Source organism: Anomalospiza imberbis, unplaced genomic scaffold (genome assembly GCF_031753505.1).
Source record: "Anomalospiza imberbis isolate Cuckoo-Finch-1a 21T00152 unplaced genomic scaffold, ASM3175350v1 scaffold_105, whole genome shotgun sequence".
Lineage (NCBI taxonomy): Eukaryota > Metazoa > Chordata > Aves > Passeriformes > Viduidae > Anomalospiza > Anomalospiza imberbis.
In genome coordinates, this window is record NW_027099438.1 from 257,486 (window position 1) to 284,156 (window position 26,671).

Here is a 26,671-nt window from a genome sequence, read left to right on the forward strand (position 1 = left end):
CAGGAATTTTGGGAATTCTGGGACTCCTGGATCCCCAATTCCCCTCCCCTACCTCCAAATTCCCAGAAATTGGGGATTTCGGGCACTCCCGGACCCGAATTTCCCGATTTTCCCCCATTCCCAAACCCTTCCCCGCCAGGATTTCCCCAGATCCCCAGGAATTCCCAGGAATTTTGGGAATTCTGGGACTCCTGGACCCCAATCCCGAATCTCCCACCCCCAAACTCCCCCAAACTCCAGGAATTTGGGGCTCCCCAGCCCCACTCCAGCCCCCCCTTCCCATTTTTCCCAATTCCTGGAATTCCCGGGGCTCCAATTCCCGAAATTCTGAGCTCAGAATTTGGGATGAAGCCATGGGAATTTGGCTCTTCCAGGGGCCACTCCCAAATTTCCTCATTTTTAATTGGGGAAAAAAAAAAAAACAAAATTCCCAAAAATTCCCTCCCAAATTCCCCTCCTGAGCTCCAGAAAATCCCCTGCAATTTTGGGATCCCCCCAGGAACCCCCAAATCCCTGATCCCAAACCCCAAATTTCCCCCCACATTCCCAATTTCCCATCCCAAACTGGCAATCCCAAATTCCCCATTTCCCTCATCCCAGATTCCCCATTTCCCACCCCAAATTCCCAATTTCCAAATCTCCAAATCCCAAATTCCCAATCCCAAACCCCCAAATTTCCAGTTTCCCTCATCCCAGATTCCCAATCTCAAATCCCAATTCTCCAATCCCAAATCCCAAATTTCCAGATCCCAAATTCCCAAATCCCAAATTCCCAAACTCCCAATTCCCCAGTTTCCCACCCCAACTCCCAAATTCCCACCCCAAACCCCAAATCTCCGGTTCCTAGATCCCAAATTCCCCAATCCCCAATTCCCCAGTTTCCCACCCCAAATCCCAAATCCCCTCATCCCAGATTCCCAAATTCCCAATCCCCAATCCCCAATCCCCAATTCCCAATCCCCAATTCCCAATCCCCAATCCCAAATCCCCAATCCCCAAATCCCCAAATTCCCAAATCCCCAATCCCCAAATTCCCAATCCCCAAATCCCCAATCCCCAAATTCCCAATCCCCAAATTCCCAATCCCCAATCCCCAAATTCCCAATCCCCAAATTCCCAATCCTCAAATCCCCAATCCCCAAATTCCCAATCCCCAAATTCCCAATCCCCAAATTCCCAATCCCCAATCCCCAAATCCCCAATCCCCAATCCCCAAATTCCCAATCCCCAAATTCCCAATCCTCAAATCCCCAATCCCCAAATTCCCAATCCTCAAATCCCCAGTCCCCAATCCCCAAATCCTCAAATCCCCAATTCCCAATCCCCAAATCCCCAATCCCCAATCCCCAAATTCCCAATCCCCAATCCCCCAATCCCCAAATTCCCAATTCCCAAATTCCCAAATCCCCAATTCCCGGTTTGGGGGTTCGTACCTGTCCAGCTCCCTGAGCAGCCTCAGCGCCTCCAGCGCCACCTCGGGCTCCTTGTCGTGAGCCATGGCCACCAGCCGGGCCTGCGAGCCCAGAATTCCCGAAATCCCACAATTCCAACAGCTCCACGACTCCCAAAACCCCCAAAAACAAACAAAATTCCACAATTCCCGAGCCATGGCCACCAGCCGGGCCTGCGAGCCCAGAATTCCCAAAATCCCACAATTCCCGAGCCATGGCCACCAGCCGGGCCTGCGAGCCCAGAATTCCCGAAATCCCACAATTCCCGAGCCATGGCCACCAGCCGGGCCTGCGAGCCCAGAATTCCCGAAATCCCACAATTCCAACAGCTCCACGACTCCCAAAACCCCCAAAAACAAACAAAATTCCACAATTCCCGAGCCATGGCCACCAGCCGGGCCTGCGAGCCCAGAATTCCCAAAATCCCACAATTCCCGAGCCATGGCCACCAGCCGGGCCTGCGAGCCCAGAATTCCCAAAATCCCACAATTCCAACAGCTCCATGACTCCCAAAAACCCCAAAAACCAACAAAATCCCGCAATTCCCACAATTCCCGAGCCATGGCCACCAGCCGGGCCTGCGAGCCCAGAATTCCCGAAATCCCACAATTCCCGAGCCATGGCCACCAGCCGGGCCTGCGAGCCCAGAATTCCCGAAATCCCACAATTCCAACAGCTCCACGACTCCCAAAAACCCCAAAAAAAAACAAAATTCCACAATTCCCGAGCCATGGCCACCAGCCGGGCCTGCGAGCCCAGAATTCCCGAAATCCCACAATTCCAACAGCTCCACGACTCCCAAAAACCCCAAAAAAAAACAAAATTCCACAATTCCCGAGCCATGGCCACCAGCCGGGCCTGCGAGCCCAGAATTCCCGAAATCCCACAATTCCTGAGCCATGGCCACCAGCCGGGCCTGCGAGCCCAGAATTCCCAAAATCCCACAATTCCAACAGCTCCACGACTCCCAAAAACCAACAAAATCCCGCAATTCCCGAGCCATGGCCACCAGCCGGGCCTGCGAGCCCAGAATTCCCAAAATCCCACAATTCCTGAGCCATGGCCACCAGCCGGGCCTGCGAGCCCAGAATTCCCAAAATCCCACAATTCCAACAGCTCCACGACTCCCAAAAACCCCAAAAACCAACAAAATCCCGCAATTCCCACAATTCCCGAGCCATGGCCACCAGCCAGGGCCATGAGCCCAGAATTCCCAACGTTCCCAAAACCCCACAATTCCCATTTCCCCCCATTTTTCCCATTTTTTTCCCAGTTTTGCCCATCTGTTGCCCCATTCCCCCCATTTTCCAATCATTTCCCCCACTTTTCCCGTTTTCCCCATTTATTCACATTTTTCCCCAATTTCCCCTGTTTTCCCCAATTTTCCCCCTTTTCCCCCATTTTCCCCCATTTCCCCCCAATTTCTCCAATTTCCCCCCATTTCCCCCATTTTCCCCATTTTTCCCATTTTCCCCCCATTTTCCCCCCGTTTTTTCCCATTTTTTCCCCATTTCCCCCCATTTTTTCCCGTTTCCCCCCCCATTTTTCCCATTTCCCCCCCGTTTTTCCCATTTTTTCCCCATTTCCCCCCATTTTTTCCCATTTTCCCCCCGTTTTTTCCCATTTTTTCCCCATTTCCCCCCATTTTTTTCCCGTTTCCCCCCCGTTTTTCCCACCTTGAACCTCTCGGTGAAGAGCTCCAGGTTCGGGGCCATCTCCGGATTTCTGTAAATTCCCTGCAGGGCCCGGACGCAGCGCAGCCGAACCTCCCCGTGCTGGGAGGCAAAAATCGGGAATTCAGGGCCCAAATCCCAAAAAATCGGGAATTCAGGGCTCAAATCCCAAAAAATCAGGCATTCAGAGCCCAAATCCCCAAAAAATCGGGAATTCAGGGCTCAAATCCCAAAAAAAATTGGGAATTCAGAGCCCAAATCCCAAAAAGTCGGGAATTCAGGGCTCAAATCCCAAAAAATCAGGCATTCAGAGCCCAAATCCCAAAAAAATTGGGAATTCAGGACCCAAATCCCAAAAAAATCGGGAATTCAGGGCCCCAATTCCCAAAAAAATGAAAACTCAGGAGCCTAAATCCCAAAAAATCAGTACCTGAGCTGGCGGTCAATCAGGAAAGGTCCCGGGATTTCCCCATTTTTATTGGGATTTTTCCCATTTTTATTGGGATTTTCCCCATTTTTATTGGGATTTTCCCCATTTTTCCGGGATTTTTCCGGGATTTTTCCCGTTTCCCCGCCCACCTTGTCGTGCAGGGTCCAGCCCAGGTACTTGAGGTGGCTGTCGGTCAGGAAGGATCCCGGGATTTCCCCGTTTTTTCCCCATTTTTATTGGGATTTCCCCATTTTTATTGGGATTTTTCCCGTTTTTTCCGGGATTTTTCCCGTTTTTTTCCCCGTTTCCCGCCCACCTTGTCGTGCAGGGTCCAGCCCAGGTACTTGAGGTGGCTGTCGGTCAGGAAGGATCCCGGGATTTCTCCGTTTTTTCCCCATTTTTATTGGGATTTTCTCCATTTTTATTGGGATTTTCCCCATTTTTATTGGGATTTTTCCCGTTTTTTCCGGGATTTTTCCCGTTTTTTTCCCCGTTTCCCGCCCACCTTGTCGTGCAGGGTCCAGCCCAGGTACTTGAGGTGGCTGTCGGTCAGGAAGGATCCCGGGATTTCCCCGTTTTTCCCCATTTTTATTGGGATTTTCCCCATTTTTACTGGGATTTTCCCCATTTTTCTGGGATTTTTCCGGGATTTTTCCCGTTTTTTCCCCGTTTCCCGCCCACCTTGTCGTGCAGGGTCCAGCCCAGGTACTTGAGGTGGCTGTCGGTCAGGAAGGATCCCGGGATTTCCCCGTTTTTTCCCCATTTTTATTGGGATTTCCCCATTTTTATTGGGATTTTCCCCATTTTTATTGGGATTTTTCCCGTTTTTTCCGGGATTTTTCCCGTTTTTTCCCCGTTTCCTGCCCACCTTGTCGTGCAGGGTCCAGCCCAGGTACTTGAGGTGGCTGTCGGTCAGGAAGGATCCCGGGAATCTCCGCACCCACAGCCCGAGCTCCTCCATGCAGATCCCGCGGATCTCGGGCACCACGTCCCTGCCCCCAGAGCGCCGGGATCAGCCCCAGAATCCCAAAAAAATCCCCCAAAAAATCCGGAAAACATCCCCCCAAAATCCCAAAAAATCCCCCCAAAATCCCAAATGCCAGAAAATCCCCCCAAAATCCAGGAAATCCCCCCCCAAATCCCACTAAAATCCCCCCAAAATCCCAAAAAAATCCCCCCCAAAATCAGCCAAAATCCTCAAAAATCCCCCCAACATCCCAAAAATCCCCCCAAAATCCCAAAAAATCCCCCAAAATCCTCCAAAATCCCCCCTGCCCCTTCTTGCCTCAATTTCCTCAACTTTTCCTCCATTTCCTCCCGTTTTATCCCATTTTTTTCTCCTATTTTTTCCCCATTTTCCCTGTTCCCCACCCCGTCTTCTCCCCATTTTCCCCGTTCCCCCCCCGTTTTTCCCATTTTCCGGGTTTTCCCCCCCGGAATTCCGGGTGCTCCCTCACCGGTAGCGGTGCACGAAGACGCCCTTGAAGATCCCGTTCATCAGCATCTCCAGCTCCTGCTGCTGCTCCTGGAGCTGCAATTCCCAAAATTCCCAAAATCCCACCCAAAACCCCACCCAAAACCCATCAAAATAACCAAATCCCACCCAAAAGCCACCAAATTCACCAAATTCCACCCAAATCCCGTTCATCAGCATCTCCAGCTCCTGCTGCTGCTCCTGGAGCTGCAATTCCCAAAATTCCCAAAATCCCACCCAAAACCCATCAAAATAACCAAATCCCACCCAAAATCCATCAAAATCCACCCAAATCCCGTTCATCAGCAGCTCCAGCTCCTGCTGCTGCTCCCGGAGCTGCAATTCCCAAAATTCCCAAAATCCCACCCAAAACCCATCAAAATCAACCAAATTCCACCCAAAATCCATCAAAATCCTCCCCGTTTTTCCCGTTTTCCCCCGTTTTCCCCCGTTTTTTCCCGTTTTCCCCCATTTCCCACCTCCCGCTGGCGCTCCCACAGCGCCTCCAGCCGCTCCGTGCCCTTTTCCCTTTTCCCTCGGTTTTCCCCCCGGTTTTCCCCCCGGTTTTCCCCATCTCTTCCCGTTTCTTTCCCGTTTTTCCCGTTTCTTTCCCGTTTTCTTTCCCGTTTCTTTCCCGTTTCTTTCCCGTTTCTTTCCTGCTTTTCCCGTTTCTTTCCCGTTTTTTCCCGTTTTCCCCCGTTTTTTTCCCGTTTTTTCCCCGTTTTTTTCCCATCTCTTCCCGTTTCTTTCCTGTTTTTCTCGTTTCTTTCCCGTTTTTCCCGTTTCTTTCCCGTTTTTCCCGTTTCTTTCCCGTTTTTTCCCCGTTTTCCTGCCCCACCTCGCGCTGGCGCTCCCACAGCGCCTCCAGCCGCTCCGTGCCCTTTTCCCCCCGTTTTTGCCCCGTTTTTCCCCCATCTCTTCCCGTTTCTTTCCCATTTTTCCCGTTTCTTTCCCGTTTTTTCCCGTTTCTTTCCCGTTTTTTTCCCGTTTTTTTCCCCGTTTTCCTGCCCCACCTCGCGCTGGCGCTCCCACAGCGCCTCCAGCCGCTCCGTGGCCCGCTGCCGGGGCTCTTTGCCCTTTTCCGCCTCAAACTGGCGCTGGCAATTCTCCTGCTGCTGCCCCACCCCCACGGCCACCTCCACCAGGGAGCTCATCAGCTTCAGGGCTGGGGAAAACGGGGAGAAAACCGGGGAATTTGGGAAAAAACGGGGAAAAAGAGGGAAAAACGGGGAAAATGGGAAAAAACGGGAATAAAATGGGGAAAAAATGGAAAAAATGGGGGAAAACCTAGGTGGAAACAGGGGGGAAATGAGGGAAATTCCCAGCAGGGAGCTCATCAGCTTCAGGGCTGGGGGAAAACGGGGAGAAAACCGGGGAATTTGGGAAAAAACGGGGGAAAAGAGGGAAAAATGGGGGGAAACGGGGAAAAGCAGGGAAAAAGCAGGGAAAAAGCAGGGAAAATAGTAGGAAAAATAGCAGGAGAAAAGCAAGAGAAACACAGAGAAAAAGCAGGAGAAAGGCAGGAAAAAAACAGGAGAAATAGCAGGGAAAAAGCAGGAGAAACGCAGGAGAAAAGCAGAAAAAATAAGAGAAAAAATAGCAGGGCAAAAGCAGGGAAAAAGCAGGAAAAAAGCAGGGGAAAAGCAGAGAAAATAGCAGGAAAAATAACAGGAAAAATAGCATGAGAAAGGCAAAAGAAATAGCAGGAAAAAGCAAGGAAAAGCAGAGAAAAAGCAGAGAAAAAACAGAAAAAGCAGAGAAAAAGCAGAGAAAAAGCAGAGAAAAAGCAGAGACAAAGCAGAGACAAAGCAGAGAAAAAGCAGAGAAAAAGCAGAGAAAAAGCAGAGAAAAAGCAGAGGAAAAGCAGAGGAAAAGCAGAGGAAAAGCAGAGGAAAAGCAGAGGAAAAGCAGAGGAAAAGCAAGAAAAGCAGGAAAAGCAGGAAAAGCAGAGGAAAAGCAGAGGAAAAGCAGAAAAAAAGCAGGAAAAGCAAAGGAAAAGCAGGAAAAGCAGGAAAAGCAGGAAAAGCAGAGGAAAAGCAGGAAAAGCAGGAAAAGCAGAGGAAAAGGAGGAAAAGGAGGAAAAGGAGAAAAAGGAGGAAAAGCAGAGGAAAAGGAGGAAAAGGAGGAAAAGCAGGAGAAAAGCAGGAAAAGCAGAGGAAAGGCAGGAAAAGCAAAGGAAAAGCAGGAAAAGCAGGAAAAGCAGGAGAAAAGCAGGAAAAGCAGGAGAAAAGCAGAGGAAAAGCAAGGAAAAGCAGAGGAAAAGCAGGAGAAAAGCAGGAAAAGCAGAGGAAAAGCAGGAGAAAAGCAGGAAAAGCAGGAGAAGCAGGAGAAGCAGGAGAAGCAGGAGAAGCAGAGGAAAAGCAAAGAAAAGCAGAGGAAAAGCAGAGGAAAAGCAGAGGAAAAGCAGAGGAAAAGCAGAGGAAAAGCAGAGGAAAAGCAGAGGAAAAGCAGAGGAAAAGCAGGAAAAGGAAGGAAAAGCAGAGGAAAAGGAGGAAAAGGAGGAAAAGCAGGAGAAAGGAGAAAAGCAGCAGGGGCAGGCGCGGGCAGCCCCACCTGCCAGCGTGCCGATGTGGCGGAACGGCCGCACCTGCGAGTCGGCCAGGCCGGCGAGGAACGAGAGCCACGAGTCCATGAGGAAACCGTCCCACAGCTCCCGGTGCTGCCCCCGGCGCACCAGCGCCGCCGGCAGCTCCGCGAATCCCGCCCGGAACCGGCGCCAGGCCGGGGAGCGCCGCGAGAACGGGTACTCCGGGGAGTCCTGGGGTCCAAAACGAAAAATAAATGTATGTGTCCACCCAAAATCCACCCAAAATCCACCCAAAATCCACCCAAAGCCGGCACCGCCGGCAGCTCCGCGAATCCCGCCCGGAACCGGCGCCAGGCCGGGGAGCGCCGCGAGAACGGGTACTCCGGGGAGTCCTAAAAACACCAAAAATGTACAGGAACGGACAGAAATCAACCCAAAATCCACCCAAAATCCACCCAAAGCCGGCACCGCCGGCAGCTCCGCGAATCCCGCCCGGAACCGGCGCCAGGCCAGGGAGCGCCGCGAGAACGGGTACTCCGGGGAGTCCTAAAAATACCAAAAATGTACAGGAACGGACAGAAATCAACCCAAAATCCACCCAAATCCACCCAAAATCCACCCAAAATCCACCCAAACCAGCCCGGAACCGGCGCCAGGCCAGGGAGCGCCGCGAGAACGGGTACTCCGGGGAGTCCTAAAAATACCAAAAATGTACAGGAATGGACAGAAATCCACCCAAAATCCACCCAAAATCCACCCAAAATCCACTCAAAATCCACCGGAACCGGCGCCAGGGCTGGGAACCCGGAAAATTCCAGGGGAAAAGGCCCAGAATTGCAGGGAAAAGGCCCAGAATTCCAGGGAAAAGGCCCAGAATTGCAGGGAAAAGGCCCAGAATTGCAGGGAAAAGGCCCAGAATTCCAGGGAAAAGGCCCAGAATTGCAGGGAAAAGGCCCAGAATTCCAGGGAAAAGGCCCAGAATTGCAGGGAAAAGGCCCAGAATTCCAGGGAAAAGGCCCAGAATTCCAGGGAAAAGGCCCAGAATTGCAGGGAAAAGGCCCAGATTCCCCGGGGAACCCGGACAATTGGCCCGCAATTCCGGGGTACCTCCTGGAAGGTCTCCGTGAGCCTCTGGATGATCTCGGAGTTCTGCAGCTCCCGGAACATCTGCGGGGTCACCACGCCTGCAAATCCCAAATCCCAAATCCCAAATCCCAGAGCTGCTTTTCCACAGCCCCAGTCCCGGAATTCCCCGTCCCAAATCCTCAATTTCCCATCCCTAATCCCGGAATTCCCCATCCCAAATCCCAGAGCTGCTCTTTCACAGCCCCAGTCCTGGAATTCCCCACCCCAAATCCTCAATTCCCCATTTTTCCCACCCCAAATCCCAGAATTCCCCGTTCTCCCTCATCCCAAATCCCGGAATTCCCCATCCCAAATCCCTCGATTCCCCATTTTCCCCATCCCAATCCCATTTTCCCCCTCTGCTTTCCCGTCTTTTCCCCATTTTTCCCATTCCCCCCACCATTTTTTCACTCCTTTTCCCCATTTCCCCCAGTTTTTTTCCCCATTTTTCCCGTTTTTCCCGATTTCCCCGTTTTTCAGCCCGTTTCTCACCCCGGCAGCCGCAGGAGCGCACGGTGAAGTTCAGCAGCTCCAGGAACCCCCCGAATTTCCCCATTTTCCCCCATTTTCCCCCAATTTTTCTCCATTTTTTTCCCAGGTTTTTTCCCATTTTTCCCCATTTTTTCCCCTTTTTCCCGATTTCCCCGTTTTTCAGCCCGTTTCTCACCCCGGCAGCCGCAGGAGCGCACGGTGAAGTTCAGCAGCTCCAGGAACCCCCCGAATTTCCCCATTTTTCCCCCATTTTCCCCCATTTTTCTCCATTTTTTTCCCATTTTTTCCCATTTTTCCCCAGGTTTTTTCCCGTTTTTCCCGATTTTCCCGTTTTTCAGCCCGTTTCTCACCCCGGCAGCCCCAGGCGCGCACAGTGAAGTTCAGCAGCTCCAGGAACTCCCTGAATTTCCCCATTTTTCACTCATTTTTCCCCATTTTTTCCCAGGTTTTTTCCCATTTTTTCCCATTTTTTCCCAGGTTTTTTCCCGTTTTTCCCGATTTCCCCGTTTTTCAGCCCGTTTCTCACCCCGGCAGCCGCAGGAGCGCACGGTGAAGTTCAGCAGCTCCAGGAACTCCCTGAATTTCCCCATTTTCCCCCATTTTCCCCCATTTTTCCCCATTTTTCCCAGGTTTTTTTCCCATTTTTCCCCATTTTTTCCCAGGTTTTTTCCCATTTTTCCCGATTTCCCCGTTTTTCAGCCCGTTTCTCACCCCGGCAGCCGCAGGAGCGCACGGTGAAGTTCAGCAGCTCCAGGAACCCCCCGAATTTCCCCATTTTCCCCCATTTTCCCCCCATTTTTCTCCATTTTTTTCCAATTTTTTCCCATTTTCCCCCATTTTTTTCCCATTTTTTCCCAGGTTTTTTCCCGTTTTTCCCGATTTCCCCGTTTTTCAGCCCGTTTCTCACCCCGGCAGCCGCAGGAGCGCACGGTGAAGTTCAGCAGCTCCAGGAACTCCCCGAATTTCCCCATTTTCCCCCATTTTCCCCCATTTTTCTCCATTTTTTCCCCATTTTTTCCCATTTTTTCCCAGGTTTTTTCCCGTTTTTCCCGATTTCCCCGTTTTTTCAGCCCGTTTCTCACCCCGGGCAGCCGCAGGAGCGCACGGTGAAGTTCAGCAGCTCCAGGAACGCTCCCTCCCGGTCCCCGCCGGTACCACTCCAGCCACTCGTCCACCAGGGGCTGAGCAGGGAATTTGGGGGAAAAAACAGGAATTTCGGGGGGAAATCAGGAATTTTGGGGGGGAAAAAGGGGGAATTTTGGGTTTTGGGGGGAAAATCGGAAATTTGGGGGAAAATTTGGAAATTTTGGGGGGGGGAAGAGATTTTTGGGGGGAACAATAGGAATTTTGAGGAGAAAAATGGGAATTGTGAGGAGAAAAATGGGAAATTTGAGGAGAAAAATGGGAATTGTGAGGAGAAAAAATGTATTTTTTTGGGGGGAAAATCCAAACTTTTTCTGGGTAAAAAACAGGTTTTTTTTGGGAGGGAAAAGCCAGATTTTTTTGGGGGAAAACAGAGCTTTCCGGGAGAGAAACTTATGAATTTCAAAGGAAAAAGCAGGATTTCAGGGGGAAGAAAAGAGAATTTCGGGCAAAGATGGAATTACGTTGGGAAAGAAATCAGAACTTTGGGAAAGGAGGAAAAAAAAAAAGGAGTTTCAAGGGAAAACGCAGGAGTTTCAGGGGGGAAAACAATCCAGGAACTTTATGGGAAAACCCCACAAAACAGAATTTCAGGGGAATTAAAGTGATTGTGGGGGAAAATGGGATTAATTTCAGGAACTTCAGGGAAAAAATGGGAGCTTCGAGGCAAAAAAATGGGAATTTCAGGTGAAAGAACAGTAATTTCAAATAAAAAACGGAAATTTCAGGGGGGAAAAACGGGAATTTCAAGGGGAAAAAGAGGAATTGCAGAGAAAATCAGGAATTTCGGGGGCAAAGGCAGAGATTTTGAGGAAAAAACAAAACTTTGGCGGAAAAAATGAAGAATTTTAATGAGGAAATACGAAACTGAGCGGGAAAACGGTGGAATTTCAAGAGAAAAATGGGGATTTGAGGGGGAAAAGGGAATTTGGGGAAATCCTGAAAATTCTGGGGACCCCCCCCCAGGGACTTTCCCCGTTTTTGGTACCTCCGTGGCCACTCTTCCCGAAAAAACGGCCTCGAAGAGGGAATTCTGCTCCAGGCTCTTCCCGTCGCCGCTGGAGGGCCGGGCGCGCTTCGGGGCCTGCGGGGAAAACGGGGAAAAATCCGGGGAAAATGGGGGAAATCGACATAACTGGGGGAAATGGGCGGAAATGCCCAAAAAGCAGGAGATTTGGGGAATTACGAGGCTCCCGCCGGCTCCTCGGGGCGGGCCCCCGCTTGCTCCGGGGCCGCACAGACGCCTCGAAGTCGCTGCCGGAGTCGGAATCCTCCAGGAATTCCCTGCAGGATTTTGGGGGGAAAAACGGGGATTTCGGGGCTGAGCGGGGCTGGAAAGGGCAAAAGGGAGGTGGGATGGGGGAAAATGGGATGGGACTGGGGAGAATGGGGAGAAATTGGGGGAAATTGGGGAAAAACTGGGGGAAATGGGGGAAATCCGGGGAAAATGGGGGGAAAATGGGACTTAAAAGGGCTGGGATGGGGTAAAAATGGGAGAAACGGGGAAAAACCCGGAGAAATGGGGAGAAAACCGGGGAAAATGGGATTAAAAAGGGCTGGGATGGGGTAAAAATGGGAGAAACGGGGAAAAACCCGGAGAAATGGGGAGAAAATGGGGGGAAACTGGGGAAAATGGGACTTAAAAGGGCTGGGATGGGGTAAAAATGGGAGAAATGGGGAAAAACATGAAAAAATGGGGACAAAACCGGGGAAAATGGGATTAAAAAGGGTTGAGTTAGGGTAAAAATGGGAGAAATGGGGAAAAACCCGGAGAAATGGGGACAAAACCGGGGAAAATGGGATTAAAAAGGGCTGGGATGGGGTAAAAAGCGAGGAAAGAGAGGGGGAAATAGAGGGAAAAACAACTGGAATGGGGAAAAATGAGGTAAGATTGGGTTAAAACGAGATAAAAGGGGGCTGGGATAAAAGAAAATGGGGAGAAACAGAGAAAAATGGGGCTGGAAATAGGAAAAATGAGAGAAAATTGGGGGAAACGGGAAAATGGGGCTGGAATTAGAAAAAAAATGGGATAAAAAGGGAAAACGGGGGGGAAATGGGGCTGGAATTAGGAAAAAACGGGATGAAAGTGGGCTGGGATGGAGGAAAAAAAACGGGAACAAACCGGGGGAAAACAGAAAAAATGTGGGAAATGAGGGGAGAATTGGGAAAAACCGGGATCCAAAGGAGCTGGGGAGGGAGGAGAGCGCGGGAAGCACGGCTGGGAACGGGGAGTTTTTGGGGGAGGGAGCGGGAAAAGGGGAAGCGAAGGGGTTTGGGCATTGCCCAGAAACTTACGGGCTCGGGGGGCAGCTGCTCCGGGGGGCCGGGCCCCCAGCGCGGCCGGAGGATCCGGAGCAGGAACGCGCGGCGCGGGGCCGGGGGCAGCGGTGCAGAGCCATGGCTGGGCTGGGAAAGAGGGAAAAACGGGGGAGATTGGGGAAATTGGGGGGGAAAAGGGGGGAATAGGGGGGAAAAAGGGGGAAAAAGGGGGGGAAATGGGAGAAAATGGGGGGAAAATGGGAGAAAATGGGGGGTAAAAGGGGGGGAAGGGGGGAAAAGGGAGAAAAAGGGGGGAAAAAAGGGGGAAAAAGGGGGAAAAAGGGGGAAAAAGGGGGGAAAAGGGGGGAAAAGGGGGGAAAAGGGGGGAAAAAGGGGGAAAAAGGGGGGGGAAATGGGAGAAAAAGGGGGGAAAATGGGAGAAAATGGGGGAAAAAGGGGGGGAAAAGGGGGGAAAAGGGGGGAAAAAGGGGGGGGAAAGGGGGGGAAATGGGAGAATATGGGAGAAAATGGGGGGAAATGGGAGAAAATGGGAGAAAAAGGGGGGAAAATGGGAGAAAAATGGGGGAAAATGGAGAAAAAGGGGGAAAAAGGGGGAAAAAGGGGGGAAAAGGGGGGGAAAGAGGGGAAAAGGGGGGGAAAGGGGGGGGAAAGGGGGAAAAAGGGGGGGGGAAATGGGAGAAAAAGGGTGGAAAAGGGGGGAAATGGGAGGAAAATGGGAGAAAATGGGGGGAAAATGGGGGAAAATGGGGGAAAATGGGGGAAAATGGGGGAAAATGGGAGAAAATGGGGGAAAATGGGGGAAAATGGGGGGAAAATGGGGGAAAATGGGGGAAAATGGGAGAAAATGGGGGAAAATGGGGGAAAATGGGGGAAAATGGGGGAAAATGGGGGGTCTGGAGGCGTATCCCAAGGCTGGGACCCCCAGAGGAGAGAATGGGGGGTGGGAGCCCCGAAATTCCCTCTAAAGGGAAAAGTGAGGAGTGGGATTCCCAAAATTCCCTCTGAAGGGGAAAGTGAGGGGTGGGATTCCCAAAATTCCCTCTGAAGGGGAAAAGTGAGGGGTGGGATTCCTGAAATTCCCTCTAAAGAGGAAAGTGAGGGGTGGGATTCCCAAAATTCCCTCTAAAGGGGAAAAATGAGGGGTGGGATTCCCAAAATTCCCTCTAAAGGGGGGAAAGTGAGGCGGTGGGATTCCCAAAATTCCCTCTAAAGAGGAAAAGGGAGGGGTGGGATTCCCAAAATTCCCTCTGAAGGGGAAAAGTGAGGGGTGGGATTCCCAAAATTCCCTCTAGAAAAGAAAAAAGGAATGATTAAAAAATTCCCTGAAAAAAGACAAAATGAGGGGGGTGGGACCCCAAAATCCCGTCACAAATTCAGGGGGCGAATGAAGCCCCCCCCCCCGCATTTGTGGGGTCAAACCCCCCCAAAACCCCTGAAAAATTCCCCCCAGAAATCCCCACACGCCCCTGGATCACACCAAGGGCCCCTCAGAGCCCCCAGACCCCAGTTTGAGGGGTGGGGGAGAGCTTTTCCCTCACAAATCCCAAAAAGGGGGGGATTTGGGCCTCTCAGACCCCCCAGACCCCAGTTTGAGGGGTGGGGGGAAAGCTTTTCCTTCACAAATCCCACAAAGAGCGGGATTTGATACTCTCAGACCCCCCCAAACCCCAGTTTGAGGGGCGGGGGAGAGCTTTTCCCTCACAAATCCCACAAAGAGCGGGATTTGGGCCTCTCAGACCCCCCAGACCCCAGTTTGAGGGGTGGGGGAAAGCTTTTCCTTCACAAATCCCACAAAGAGGGGCATTTGGGCCTCTCAGACCCCCCCAAACCCCAGTTTGAGGGGTGGGGGAGAGCTTTTCCCTCACAAATCCCAAAAAGAGCGGGATTTGAGCCTCTCAGAGCCCCCCAAACCCCAGTTTGAGGGGGTGGGGGAGAGCTTTTCCCTCACAAATCCCAAAAAGGGGGGATTTGAGCCTCTCAGAGCCCCCCAGACCCCAGTTTGAGGGGTGGGGGAGAGCTTTTCCCTCACAAATCCCACAAAGGGGGGGATTTGGGCCTCTCAGACCCCCCAGACCCCAGTTTGAGGGGTGGGGGAGAGCTTTTCCCTCACAAATCCCAAAAAGGGGGACATTTGGGCCTCTCAGACCCCCCAGACCCCAATTTAAGACGAGGGGATGAAGCCCTCCCCTCACAAACCGCCCTGGAATGAGGGGAGTGAAGCCCCCCCCTCACAAATCCCTCAGAGAAGGGAGGTCAGGACCTTTTGGGGTCTCTTAACCCCCAACCCAAACCCCAATTTAAGACGAGGGGATGAAGCCCTCCCCTCACAAACCCCCCTGGAATGAGAGTGAAGCCCCCCCCCAATAAAAACCCCTCGGCTCCCACTGAGGGGCGCGGTCGGAACCTCTCAGCTCCCCAAAACCCCCCCTTCCAGGCAACCCGCGAACCCCCCTTGCCCGCCCCTCACCTTTGCGGGGCTGAAAATCCCCCCAAAACCCCAAACTTTTCCCCTCGAATAAAAACCCGGCCGAACCGAGCCCGCCTCGCGCCTGCCGCGCTTCGCGCCAAAACAAAATGGCGCCCGGCACGCGCCGAGCCTCGGGGGGCGCGGCCACGCCCGGTCACGTGGCCGAGAGGGGCGGGGGCGGTGTGCGGGGGGTGAGTGGGCGTGGCTTCGGCGGTCACGTGGCCCGCGGCGGGGCCGCTCCGTGAGGGGAATTCCCAAAAAACCCCAAAAGTTGGGAATTCTGCCGGGAATGTGGGGCTGGGGGGCGTCCGCAGGGCGGTGGAGGGGTCTGTAGGGGCCTGGGGGGGGCTGCAGGCGTCGGGGGGGGCTGTAGGGGGATGGGGTTCGCCTGCAGACTAGGGGTTCTCTGTGGAGTGCGGGGTCCCTAAAAACCCCAAAAGTTGGGAATTCTGTGGGGAATTCGGGGTTTGGGAGGGTCTGAGGAGGTCTGGGGGGGGCTGGATCTCATTCCCGATCCCCTTCCTGGCCCCAAAATCCCATTCCCGTCCCAAATCCCATTCCTGATCCCGATCCCAAATCCCGGTCCCATTCCCCGCCTCGTTCCCATTCCCGATCCTAAATGCCAAATCCCATTCTCGGCCCCGTTCCCGTTCCAAATCCCAAATCCCAGGTCCCAAATCCCAAACCCCAGATCCCAAATCCCATTCCCGTTCCTATCCCAAATCCCAGATCCCAAATCCCATTCCCGTCCCAGATCCCAAATCCCATTCCCGTATCCCAAATCCCATTCCCGGCCCCGTTCCCGATCCCAAATCCCAAATCCCAAATCCCATCCCCGTCCCAAATCCCAAATCCCAAATCCCAAATCCCATCCCCGTCCCAAATCCCAAATCCCAAATCCCATTCACGTCCTAAATCCCAGATCCCAAATCCCGTATCCCGTATCCCAAATCCCATTCCCGGCCCCGTTCCCGATCCCAAATCCCAGATCCCAAATCCCATTCCCAATCCCAGATCCCATTCCCGATCCCAGATCCCGTTCCCATCCCAAATCCCAGATCCCAAATCCCAAATCCCGTTCCCGTCCCAGATCCCAGATCCCAAATCCCAAATCCCGTTCCCGATCCCAAATCCCAAATCCCAAATCCCATTCCCGGCCCCGTTCCCAAATCCCAGATCCCAAATCCCAGATCCCATTCCCGTCCCAAATCCCAGATCCCGTTCCCGATCCCAAATCCCGTTCCCGTCCCCAATCCCAGATCCCAGATCCCTTTCCCGTCCCAAATCCCAAATCCCGTTCCTGATCCCAAATCCCAAATCCCAAATCCCATTCCCAGATCCCGTTCCCGTTCCCCAATCCCAAATCCCAGATCCCATTCCCGTCCCAAATCCCAGATCCCAAATCCCAAATCCCGTTCCCGATCCCAAATCCCAAATCCCATTCCCAGCCCCGTTCCCGATCCCAAATCCCAGGTCCCAGGTCCCATTCCCGATCCCAAATCCCAAATCCCGTTCCCGTCCCCAATCCCAGATCCCAGATCCCTTTCCCGTCCCAAATCCCAGATCCCATTCCCGTCCCAAATCCCAGATCCCAGATCCCAAATCCCAGATCCCGTTCCCGTTCCCCGCCCGCCGGGGCCGTCCCGGGGCGGGGCCGCAGACAAAAGGGGAAAAGTTTGCGGGGCAGGGAAGAGAAGGATCGGGAACTTCGGGAATCCTTGGGATCGCGGCAGGCTTTGGGATCGCCGGGAACCTCTGGGGTCGCGGCAGGCTTTGGGATCGCCGGGAAGTTTTGGGATCGCCGGGAAACCCCCCGGGACCCCCCGGGAGCCGATCCCGGGATGTGGCGGAGCTGAGCGAGGCCGCGGTGAGGGGGAAACCGGGAAAAGAGGGATTTGGGATCGGGAATGGGGAAAAGAGCGATTTGGGATCGGGGGGAAGTGGGATTTGGGATCGGGAATGGGGAAAAGAGCGATTTGGGATCGGGGGGAAGGGATTTGGGATCGGGGGAAAGTGGGATTTGGGATCGGGAATGGGGAAAAGAGCGATTTGGGATCGGGGGGAAGGGATTTGGGATCGGGAGAAAGGGATTTGGGATCGGGAATGGGGAAAAGAGGGATTTGGGATCGGGGGGAAGGGATTTGGGATCGGGGGGAAGGGATTTGGGATCGGGGGAAAGTGGGATTTGGGAGTGGGGGAAGGGATTTGGGATCGGGAATGGGGAAAAGAGCGATTTGGGATCGGGGGGAAGGGATTTGGGATCGGGAGAAAGGGATTTGGGATCGGGAATGGGGAAAAGAGCGATTTGGGATCGGGGGGAAGGGATTTGGGATCGGGGGAAAGTGGGATTTGGGATCGGGAATGGGGAAAAGAGCGATTTGGGATCGGGGGGAAGGGATTTGGGATCGGGAGAAAGGGATTTGGGATCGGGGGGAAGTGGGATTTGGGATCGGGAGAAGGGATTTGGGTTCGGGGGAAGGGATTTGGGATCGGGAATGGGGAAAAGAGGGATTTGGGGTTGTGGGGAAAGAGATTTGTGATCGGGGGAAAGTGGGAACTGGGGAGGAAAAGCGGGAATTGGGGACACGGGGAGCGGGGTTTGGGATCGGGAGGGACAGCGGGATTTGGGATTTGGGGGGGGCGAGAATTGGGACGGGGGGGGAATGAGGAAAAACCGGGAATGGGGGAAAACCGGGAATGGGGAAAAACCGGGAATGGGGGAACACCGGGAATGGGGGACACCGGGAATGGGGAAAAACCGGGAATGGGGGAAAACCGAGAATGGGGAATACCGGGAATGGGGGAAAACCGGGAATGGGGAACATGGGGAACACTGGGAATGGGGAACACCGGGAATGGGGAACACCCGGGAATGGGGAATACCGGGAATGGGGGAAAACCGGGAATGGGGGAAAACCGGGAATGGGGAACATGGGGAACACTGGGAATGGGGAACACCGGGAATGGGGAACATGGGGAACACTGGGAATGGGGGAAAACCGGGAATGGGGGAAAACCGAGAATGGGAGAACACCGGGAATGGGGGAACACTGAGAATGGGGGAAAACCGGGAATGGGGGAAAACTGGAAATGGGGGAAAACCGGGAATGGGGGAAAACTGGAAATGGGGGAAAACCGGGAATGGGATCGGGATTTGGGACCCAGGACCGGGATTGGGTATCCAGGACCGTGCCCGGTCTGGGGGTGCCCGGTCTGGGGGTGCCCGGTTTTGGGGTGACCCGCGGGGGTGCCCGGTCTGGGGGACACCGTGCCCGGTTTGGGGGTGCCTGGTTTGGGGTGCCCGGTTTTGGGGTGACCCGCGGGGGTGCCCGGTTTGGGGGGTGCCCGGTTTGGGGTGCCCGGTTTGGGGTGCCTGGTCTGGGGGTGACCCGCGGGGGTGCCCGGTTTGGGGGACACCGTGCCCGGTTTGGGGGTGCCCGGTTTGGGGGTGCCCGGTTTGGGGATGCTCGGTTTGGGGGTGCCCGGTCTGGGGATGCTCGGTTTGGGGGTGCCCGGTCTGGGGGTGCCCGGTTTTGGGGTGCCCGGTTTGGGGTGCCCGGTCTGGGGTGCCCGGTTTTGGGGTGACCCGCGGGGTTGCTCGGTTTGGGGGTGCCCGGTCTGGGGGTGCCCGGTTTTGGGGGTGACCCGCGGGGTTGCTCGGTTTGGGGGTGCCCGGTTTGGGGTGCCCGGTTTGGGAATGCCCGGTCTGGGGTGCCCGGTTTTGGGGTGACCCGCGGGGGTGCCCGGTTTGGGGTGCCCGGTTTTGGGGTGTCCGGTTTTGGGGTGACCCGCGGGGGTCCCCCCCAGGCCGCTGTCCCCGCCGCTCCCCCAGGATGAAGCCCCCCCCCGGCTGTCGCCGCTTGTCCCCGCTGGGGGCGGCGCTGGGCGTCTGCGTCACCCTGGGCTTCACCCTGGGGCTGCTGGGGGGGCCCTTCCGCCGCAGGTGAGACCCCAAAACATCCCGGGAAAACCCCACATCCTTCAGGAGAGACCCCAAAAACCCCGGGGAACCCCAAAAATCCCGGGAAAACCCTACAACCTTCAGGAGAGACCCCGGAAACCCCGGGAAAACCCCACATCCTTCAGGAGAGACCCCAAAGATCCCGGGAAAACCCCACATCCCCCAGGAGAGACCCCGAAAAATCCCGGGAAAACCCAAAAACCCCGGGAACCCCACATCCCCCAGGAGAGACCCCCAAAACCCCGGGGAACCCCAAAAATCCCGGGAAAACCCCACATCCTCCAGGAGAGACCCCCAAAACCCCGGGGAACCCCAAAAATCCCGGGAAAACCCCACATCCCCCAGGAGAGACCCCAAAGATCCCGGGAAAACCCCACATCCCCCAGGAGAGACCCCCAAAACCCCGGAACCCCACATCCTTCAGGAGAGACCCCAAAGATCCCAGGAAAACCCCAAAAACCCCAGGAGAGACCCCAAAGATCCCGGGAAAACCCCACATCCCCCAGGAGAGACCCCAAAAACCCCGGGGAACCCCAAAGATCCCGGGAAAACCCCACATCCCCCAGGAGAGACCCCGAAAAACCCCGGGGAACCCCAAAAATCCCGGGAAAACCCCACATCCCCCAGGAGAGACCCCAAAACCCCGGGAAAACCCCACATCCCCCAGGAGAGACCCCAAAGATCCCGGGAAAACCCAAAGATCCCAGGAAAACCCCACATCCTTCAGGAGAGACCCCCAAAACCCGGGAACCCCACATCCCCCCGGAGAGACCCCAAAAACCCCGGGAAAACCCCACATCCCCCAGGAGAGACCCCGAAAAATCCCGGGGAACCCCAAAGATCCCGGGAAAACCCCACATCCCCCAGGAGAGACCCCAAAAACCCCGGGAAAACCCCACATCCCCCAGGAGAGACCCCGAAAACCGCAGGAACCCCACATCCCCCAGGAGAGACCCCAAAACCCCGGGGAACCCCAAAAATCCCGGGAAAACCCCACATCCTTCAGGAGAGACCCCGAAAATCCCGGGGAACCCCAAAAACCCCGGGAACCCCACATCCCCCAGGAGAGACCCCGAAAACCCCGGGAAAACCCCACATCCCCCAGGAGAGACCCCGAAAAATCCCGGGAAAACCCCACATCCTCCAGGAGAGACCCCGAAAACCCCGGGGAACCCCAAAAATCCCGGGAAAACCCCACATCCTTCAGGAGAGACCCGAAAAATCCCGGGAAAACCCAAAGATCCCGGGAAAACCCCACATCCCCCAGGAGAGACCCCGGAAACCCCGGGGAACCCCAAAAATCCCGGGAAAACCCCACATCCCCCAGGAGAGACCCGAAAAACCCCGGGAAAACCCCACATCCCCCAGGAGAGACCCCGAAAACCCCGGGGAACCCCAAAAATCCCGGGAAAACCCCACATCCCCCAGGAGAGACCCCAAAAACCCCGGGAAAACCCAAAGATCCCGGGAACCCCACATCCCCCAGGAGAGACCCCAAAAACCCCGGGAAAACCCAAAGATCCCGGGAAAACCCCACATCCTTCAGGAGAGACCCCGAAAACCCCGGGGAACCCCAAAGATCCCGGGAAAACCCCACATCCTCCAGGAGAGACCCCGGAAACCCCGGGGAACCCCAAAAATCCCGGGAACCCCACATCCCCCAGGAGAGACCCCAAAAACCCCGGGGAACCCCAAAAATCCCGGGAACCCCACATCCCCCAGGAGAGACCCCAAAAACCCCGGGAAAACCCCACATCCCCCAGGAGAGACCCCGAAAACCGCAGGAACCCCACATCCCCCAGGAGAGACCCCAAAACCCCGGGGAACCCCAAAAATCCCGGGAAAACCCCACATCCTTCAGGAGAGACCCCGAAAATCCCGGGGAACCCCAAAAACCCCGGGAACCCCACATCCCCCAGGAGAGACCCCGAAAACCCCGGGAAAACCCCACATCCCCCAGGAGAGACCCCGAAAAATCCCGGGAAAACCCCACATCCTCCAGGAGAGACCCCGAAAACCCCGGGAAAACCCCAAAAATCCCGGGAACCCCACATCCTTCAGGAGAGACCCCGAAAAATCCCGGGAACCCCACATCCCCCAGGAGAGACCCCAAAGATCCCGGGAAAACCCCACATCCCCCAGGAGAGACCCCCAAAACCCCGGAACCCCACATCCTTCAGGAGAGACCCCAAAGATCCCAGGAAAACCCCAAAAACCCCAGGAGAGACCCCAAAGATCCCGGGAAAACCCCACATCCTCCAGGAGAGACCCCAAAAACCCCGGGGAACCCCAAAGATCCCAGGAAAACCCCACATCCCCCAGGAGAGACCCCGAAAACCCCGGGGAACCCCAAAAATCCCGGGAAAACCCCACATCCTTCAGGAGAGACCCGAAAAATCCCGGGAAAACCCAAAGATCCCGGGAAAACCCCACATCCCCCAGGAGAGACCCCAAAGATCCCGGGGGATTTAGGGACAAAACTATCGATATCGCACACGGATTGGGATGTGAAATCCCGGAATTTAGAGGGGAAATCCTGGGATTTTGGGGGCGAATATCACGACTTTGGGGGTGAACACCGCAATTTTGGGGACAAATACTGCGACTTTGGGGGCAAATACCACGACTTTGGGGGCAAATACTGCGACTTTGGGGGCAAATATCACGACTTTGGGGCAGATATCACGACTTTGGAGACAAATATTGCGACTTTGGGGGCAAATATCGCGACTTTGGGGCAGATATCGTGACTTTGGGGGCAAATATGGCGACTTTGGGGGCAAACACCGCGACTTCAGGGGCAAACAATTAGGGCCAAATAGCAGGATTTATTCGGGAGATACCGGGACAAATATCGCGATAGCCGCGTGCGATATCCCGACCGGCACGCGAGAGCCCGGAATTCGCAGGGGAAATCCCGGGACGGCAAAAGAGAACCCCGGGGTTTTGGGGCGAGCCGGCGCGCCGTAGCCGGCGGCGATCGCGACGCGCCCGCTGTGCCGCAGGCCCGCGCCGGCCCCGGCGTGCCGGCCCCGCTCGCACGTGGTGTTCCTCAAGACGCACAAGACGGGCGGCAGCAGCGTGGTGAACCTGCTGTCGCGATACGGCGAGTCGCGACAGCTGCGCTTCGCCCTCCCCCACCGCTACCAGTTCGGCTACCCCGCGCCCTTCCGCGCCGAGCGCGTGCGCGGCTTCCGCCCCGGGGGCCGCAAGTTCGACGTCATCTGCCACCACATGCGCTTCCACCTGCCCGAGGTCGGCGCGCCGGGGCGACGCGGTTCTGGGAATTCCGGGGAATTTGGGAATTTTGGGGATTTTTGGGGATTTTTTACGGGGGGTTTTACGGGAAAAATCAGGATTTTTGGGGATTTTTGGGGGTTTTTTTGGGGGATTTTTTAGGGGGGTTGTGGGGGAAAATTCAGATTTTTTTAATGGGATTTTTGGGGAAAAAAACGGGATTTTTTGGGGATTTTTTTAGAATTTTTTTAGAATTTTTTGGATTTTTTGGGGGGATTTTTAGGGGAGTTTGGGGGGTTTGGGGTCGGCGGCTTCAGCCCCGGGGGCCGCAAGTTCGACGTCATCTGCCACCACATGCGCTTCCACCTGCCCGAGGTCGGCGCACCGGGGCGACGCGGTCCTGGGCGATTCCGGGGAATTTTGGGAATTTTTTCCGGATTTTTTAGGGGGTTTTTAGGGGAAAAATCGGGATTTTTGGGGCTTTTTTGGGGATTTTCGAGGGATTTTTTGGGGGATTTTTTAGGGGGGTTGTGGGGGAAATTCAGATTTTTTTAATGGGATTTTTGGGGAAAAAGACTGGGATTTTTTGGGGATTTTTTTAGAAATTTTTTAGAAATTTTTTTGGAGTTTTTGGGATTTTTTGGGGGGATTTTTAGGGGAGTTTGGGGGGTTTGGGGTCGGCGGCTTCAGCCCCGGGGGCCGCAAGTTCGACATCATCTGCCACCACATGCGCTTCCACCTGCCTGAGGTCGGCGCGCCGGGGCGACGCGGTTCTGGGGATTCCGGGGAATTCTGGGGAATTCTAGGGAATTTTTCCGGATTTTTTAGGGGGTTTTTACGGGAAAAATCAGGATTTTTGGGGCTTTTTTGGGGATTTTCGAGGGATTTTTTGGGGGATTTTTTAGGGCGGTTGTGGGGGGAAATTCAGATTTTTTTAATGGGATTTTTGGGGCAAAAACCGGGATTTTTAGGGGGTTTTTTAGTAATTTTTTTTGAGTTTTTGGGGGGATTTTTAGGGGAGTTTGGGGAGTTTGGGGTCGGCGGCTTCAGCCCTGGGGGCCGCAAGTTGGACGCCCTCTGCCGCCGCGTGCGCTTCCACCTGCCCGAGGTCGGCGCGCCGGGGCGACGCGGTTCTGGGCAATTCCGGGGAATTTTGGGAATTTTTTCCGGATTTTTTAGGGGGTTTTTAGGGGAAAAATCAGGATTTTTTGGGGTTTTTTGGGGGGATTTTTTAGGGGGGTTGTGGGGGAAAATTCAGATTTTTTTAAATGGGATTTTTGGGGCAAAAACCAGGATTTTTTGGGGGTTTTTTAGTAATTTTTTTTGGAGTTTTTGGGGGGATTTTTAGGGGAGTTTGGGGTCGGCGGCTTCAGCCCCGGGGGCCGCAAGTTGGACGCCATCTGCCACCACATGCGCTTCCACCTGCCCGAGGTCGGCGCGCCGGGGCGACGCGGTTCTGGGGATTCCGGGGAATTCTGGGGAATTCTAGGGAATTTTTCTGGATTTTTTACGGAGTTTTTACGGGAAAAATCGGGATTTTTGGGGCTTTTTTGGGGGATTTTCGAGGGATTTTTGGGGGATTTTTTAGGGCGGTTGTGGGGGAAAATTCAGATTTTTTTAATGGGATTTTTGGGGCAAAAACCGGGATTTTTTGGGGATTTTTTTTAGAATTATTTTGGAGTTTTTGGGATTTTTTGGGGATTTTTTACGGGGGTTTTAGGGCAGTTTGGGGTCGGCGGCTTCAGCCCCGGGGGCCGCAAGTTGGACGCCCTCTGCCGCCGCGTGCGCGTCCGCCTGCCCGAGTTCGGCGGGGGAGCCTGGGGCGAAGGGATTTTGGGGAATTTTGGGAATTTTTTGGGGGAAAACCGTGACTTTCGCGGAACGCCGCGTCCGCAGGTGCAGCGCGTGATGCCCAACGACTCGTTCTACTTCTCCATCGTGCGCGACCCCGGCACGCAGGGCGCCTCGGCCTTCTCCTACTTCCGCGCCGCGGCGCCGGCGTTCCGCCGCGCTCCCTCGCTCGACGCCTTCCTGGCCTCGCCCTGGCGCTTCTTCCGCCCGGGCCAGCGCGGCAACCACTACGCCCGCAACCCGCAGTGGTTCGACTTCGGCCTGCCCGAGCCGGCGCGGCCGGCGGAGATCCCGGCGCTGCTGGCGCGGCTGGAGCGCGTCTTCCCGCTGGTGCTGCTGGCCGAGCGCTTCGACGAGTCGCTGGTGCTGCTGCGGCACCGGCTGTGCTGGCCGCGCGCCGCCGTCGACCTGTTCCGCCACAACGCCCGCGGCGCGCCCGCGGCCGTGACGGCGGCGCAGCGGCGGCGGCTGCGGGCGTGGAACGCGCTGGACTGGGCGCTCTACTCGCACTTCAACCGCTCCTTCTGGCGCCAGGCCGAGCGCTTCGGCGCCGAGCGGCTGCGGCGCGAGGCGGCCGAGCTGCGGCGGCGGCGGCGGCGCCTGGAGGAGCGCTGCCTGCGCGGCGGCGGCCCCGTGCCCGCCGGCGCCATCGCCGACGGGCGGCTGCGGCCGTTCCAGCCGCCCGGCGCCGCCGACGCCGTGCTGGGCTTCGCGCTGCGCCCGGGGCTGCCGCCCGACGAGCGGCGCCTCTGCGGGCGCCTGGCGCTGCCCGAGCTGCCCTACAAAGACCTGCTGGAGCGGCGCCAGTTCGGCAACGCCAGCGCCGCCGAGGAGCCCTGACGCCGCCGCGGAGCGCCCCGGGAAACGCGGAGATGCCCGGGAGACTCCCGCGGGGATCGCCGGATCTTCTGGGATTTCGGGGCTGGAATCGCCCCCCCCCGTGCCTCGGTTTCCCCACAGGTAAAACCCGCCCCCGCCCCCGGAATTGCAGGAACTTCCGCACGGATCGAATACGTTTCCCCCAGGAATTCGGGACTTGAGCCCCAAAATCCCAGGAATTTCAGAGGACTCCCCCCAGAACCGCAGGGATTCGGGGAATCTCCCACGCCGAGCGGCGCCGGGTCGGCAACGCCGGCGCCGCCGAGGAGCGCCGACGCCGCCGGGGAATTCCCGCTCCCCGGGAACGCGGAGATGCCCGGGAGCCTCCCGCGGGAATCGCCGGATCTTCTGGGATTTCGGGGCTGGAATCGCCCCCCGTGCCTCGGTTTCCCCTTGGCTAATTTGTGCCACGGGTTCATTCTTTCCCCCCCCCCCCAAAAATCCCGGGAATCCGGGGGATTTCCCCATGGATTTATTCATTTTACCCCAAAAATTTGGGGATTGGAGTCCCGGAAACCCCAGGGATTCGGGGAATCTCCCACGCCGAGCGGCGCCGGGTCGGCAACGCCGGCTCCGGGGAGGAGCGCCGACGTCGCCGGGGAATTCCCGCTCCCCGGGACTCGGTTTCCCCCCAAAAAAAAATCACAAAAATCCCCGGGAAATTCCCATGGGGATTGGGGATTTTGGGGCTGCCATCGTCCCCTGTGCCTCGGTTTCCCTGTAGGTAAAACCCCCGGAATCCCAGGAGTTTTCCCACGGATTCAATCCTTTTTACCCCAAAAATCTGGGATTGGAGCCCCAAAACCCCAGGAATTTGGGGAATCTGCCCCCAAACCCCAGGGATTCGGGGACTCTCATTTTGGGGTGAAATTCCTGAATTTTCTGGGAATTCCCGCTCCCCGGGGCTCGGTTTCCCGAAAAAACCCGCAGAAATCCCGAGAAATTCCCGTGGGAATCGGGGACTTTCTGGGATTTTGGGGCTGGAATCGTCCCCTGTGCCTCAGTTTCCCTATAGGTAAAACCTCTGGAATTCCCGGAGTTTTCCTATGGATTCAATTCCAGGAATTTGGGGGATTTTCCCATGGAGCATTTCCCCACGGAATAACTTGACGCCTCAATTTACCTCCCAAAGATTGGGACAGAACCCCCAAAATTCCAGGAGTTTTGGGAACTTTCCGATGGAACCGCTCCGTGCCTCAGTTTACCCCGGAAGGGTACAAAACGCCCCCAAATTCCAGAAACTTCGGGGATTTTCTCATCGGGAATCTTCCTCTTGCCTCAGTTTCCCCACCCCAGATCGCGGTACAACCGCCCGGAATTCCAGGAATTTTGGGAATTTTTCCAATGCAGCCACTCCGTGCCTCAGTTTCCCCGCGGGAGGTACAGAAGTCCCGGCGGGAATTTTTGGGAACTGGAGGAATTGTCTCCCTCTGGAACCACTCCGTGCCTCAGTTTCCCCGCGGGAGGTACAGAAGTCCCGGCGGGAATTTTTTGGGAACTGGAGGAATTTTCTCCCTCTGGAACCACTCCGTGCCTCAGTTCCCCCTGCCCCGGGACAGGTACGACCCCTCCCCCCAATTTTTCCCCCCCCCTTGAATCCCGGTGGGGATTTGGGGGAATTTCGGGGGAATTTCGGGAATTCCCGCGTGCTTCGCTTTACTCCGTGCACACACCAATAAAC

At 55.5% G+C, this 26,671-nt stretch overlaps 3 protein-coding genes across 3 annotated transcripts in view; 1 reads left to right on the forward strand and 2 right to left on the reverse strand.

Moving 5' to 3' along the window:
* LOC137465729 (cohesin subunit SA-3-like) overlaps nt 1-14,399 on the reverse strand; it is a gene marked incomplete at its 3' end in the record, with an annotated part of 31,781 nt that extends 17,382 nt beyond the window's left edge. The window contains exons 1-12 of the mRNA XM_068177772.1: nt 14,388-14,399; nt 12,611-12,721; nt 11,304-11,399; nt 10,303-10,353; nt 10,080-10,125; nt 8,663-8,739; nt 7,582-7,786; nt 6,042-6,193; nt 5,012-5,085; nt 4,423-4,546; nt 3,128-3,226; nt 1,434-1,513 (exon numbers count right to left, since the gene is read on the reverse strand). Coding sequence (XP_068033873.1) covers nt 1,434-1,513; nt 3,128-3,226; nt 4,423-4,546; nt 5,012-5,085; nt 6,042-6,193; nt 7,582-7,786; nt 8,663-8,739; nt 10,080-10,125; nt 10,303-10,353; nt 11,304-11,399; nt 12,611-12,721; nt 14,388-14,399 — 1,127 coding nt within the window. The remainder of the gene's footprint in view (nt 1-1,433; nt 1,514-3,127; nt 3,227-4,422; nt 4,547-5,011; nt 5,086-6,041; nt 6,194-7,581; nt 7,787-8,662; nt 8,740-10,079; nt 10,126-10,302; nt 10,354-11,303; nt 11,400-12,610; nt 12,722-14,387) is intronic.
* LOC137465714 (mediator of RNA polymerase II transcription subunit 11-like) overlaps nt 1-26,671 on the reverse strand; it is an 89,882-nt gene that overhangs the window by 40,143 nt on the left and 23,068 nt on the right. The window lies entirely within an intron of this gene.
* LOC137465730 (galactose-3-O-sulfotransferase 4-like) lies at nt 18,895-24,951 on the forward strand. The gene is made up of 3 exons (XM_068177773.1): nt 18,895-19,005; nt 22,029-22,278; nt 24,157-24,951. The coding sequence occupies exons 1-3, from the start codon at nt 18,896-18,898 to the stop codon at nt 24,949-24,951; spliced, it is 1,155 nt and encodes a 384-aa protein (XP_068033874.1). The 5' UTR covers nt 18,895.

Excerpts from the sequence above, each read along its gene's own strand:
- LOC137465730 (XM_068177773.1), top strand. The coding sequence starts at position 18,896 with ATGAAGCCCCCCCCCGGCTGTCGCCGCTTGTCCCCGCTGGGGGCGGCG. Across the intron at positions 19,006-22,028 it reads GGGGGGCCCTTCCGCCGCAG|GCCCGCGCCGGCCCCGGCGT; the intron begins GTGAGACCCCAA and ends GCTGTGCCGCAG. Across the intron at positions 22,279-24,156 it reads TGCGCTTCCACCTGCCCGAG|GTGCAGCGCGTGATGCCCAA; the intron begins GTCGGCGCGCCG and ends CCGCGTCCGCAG.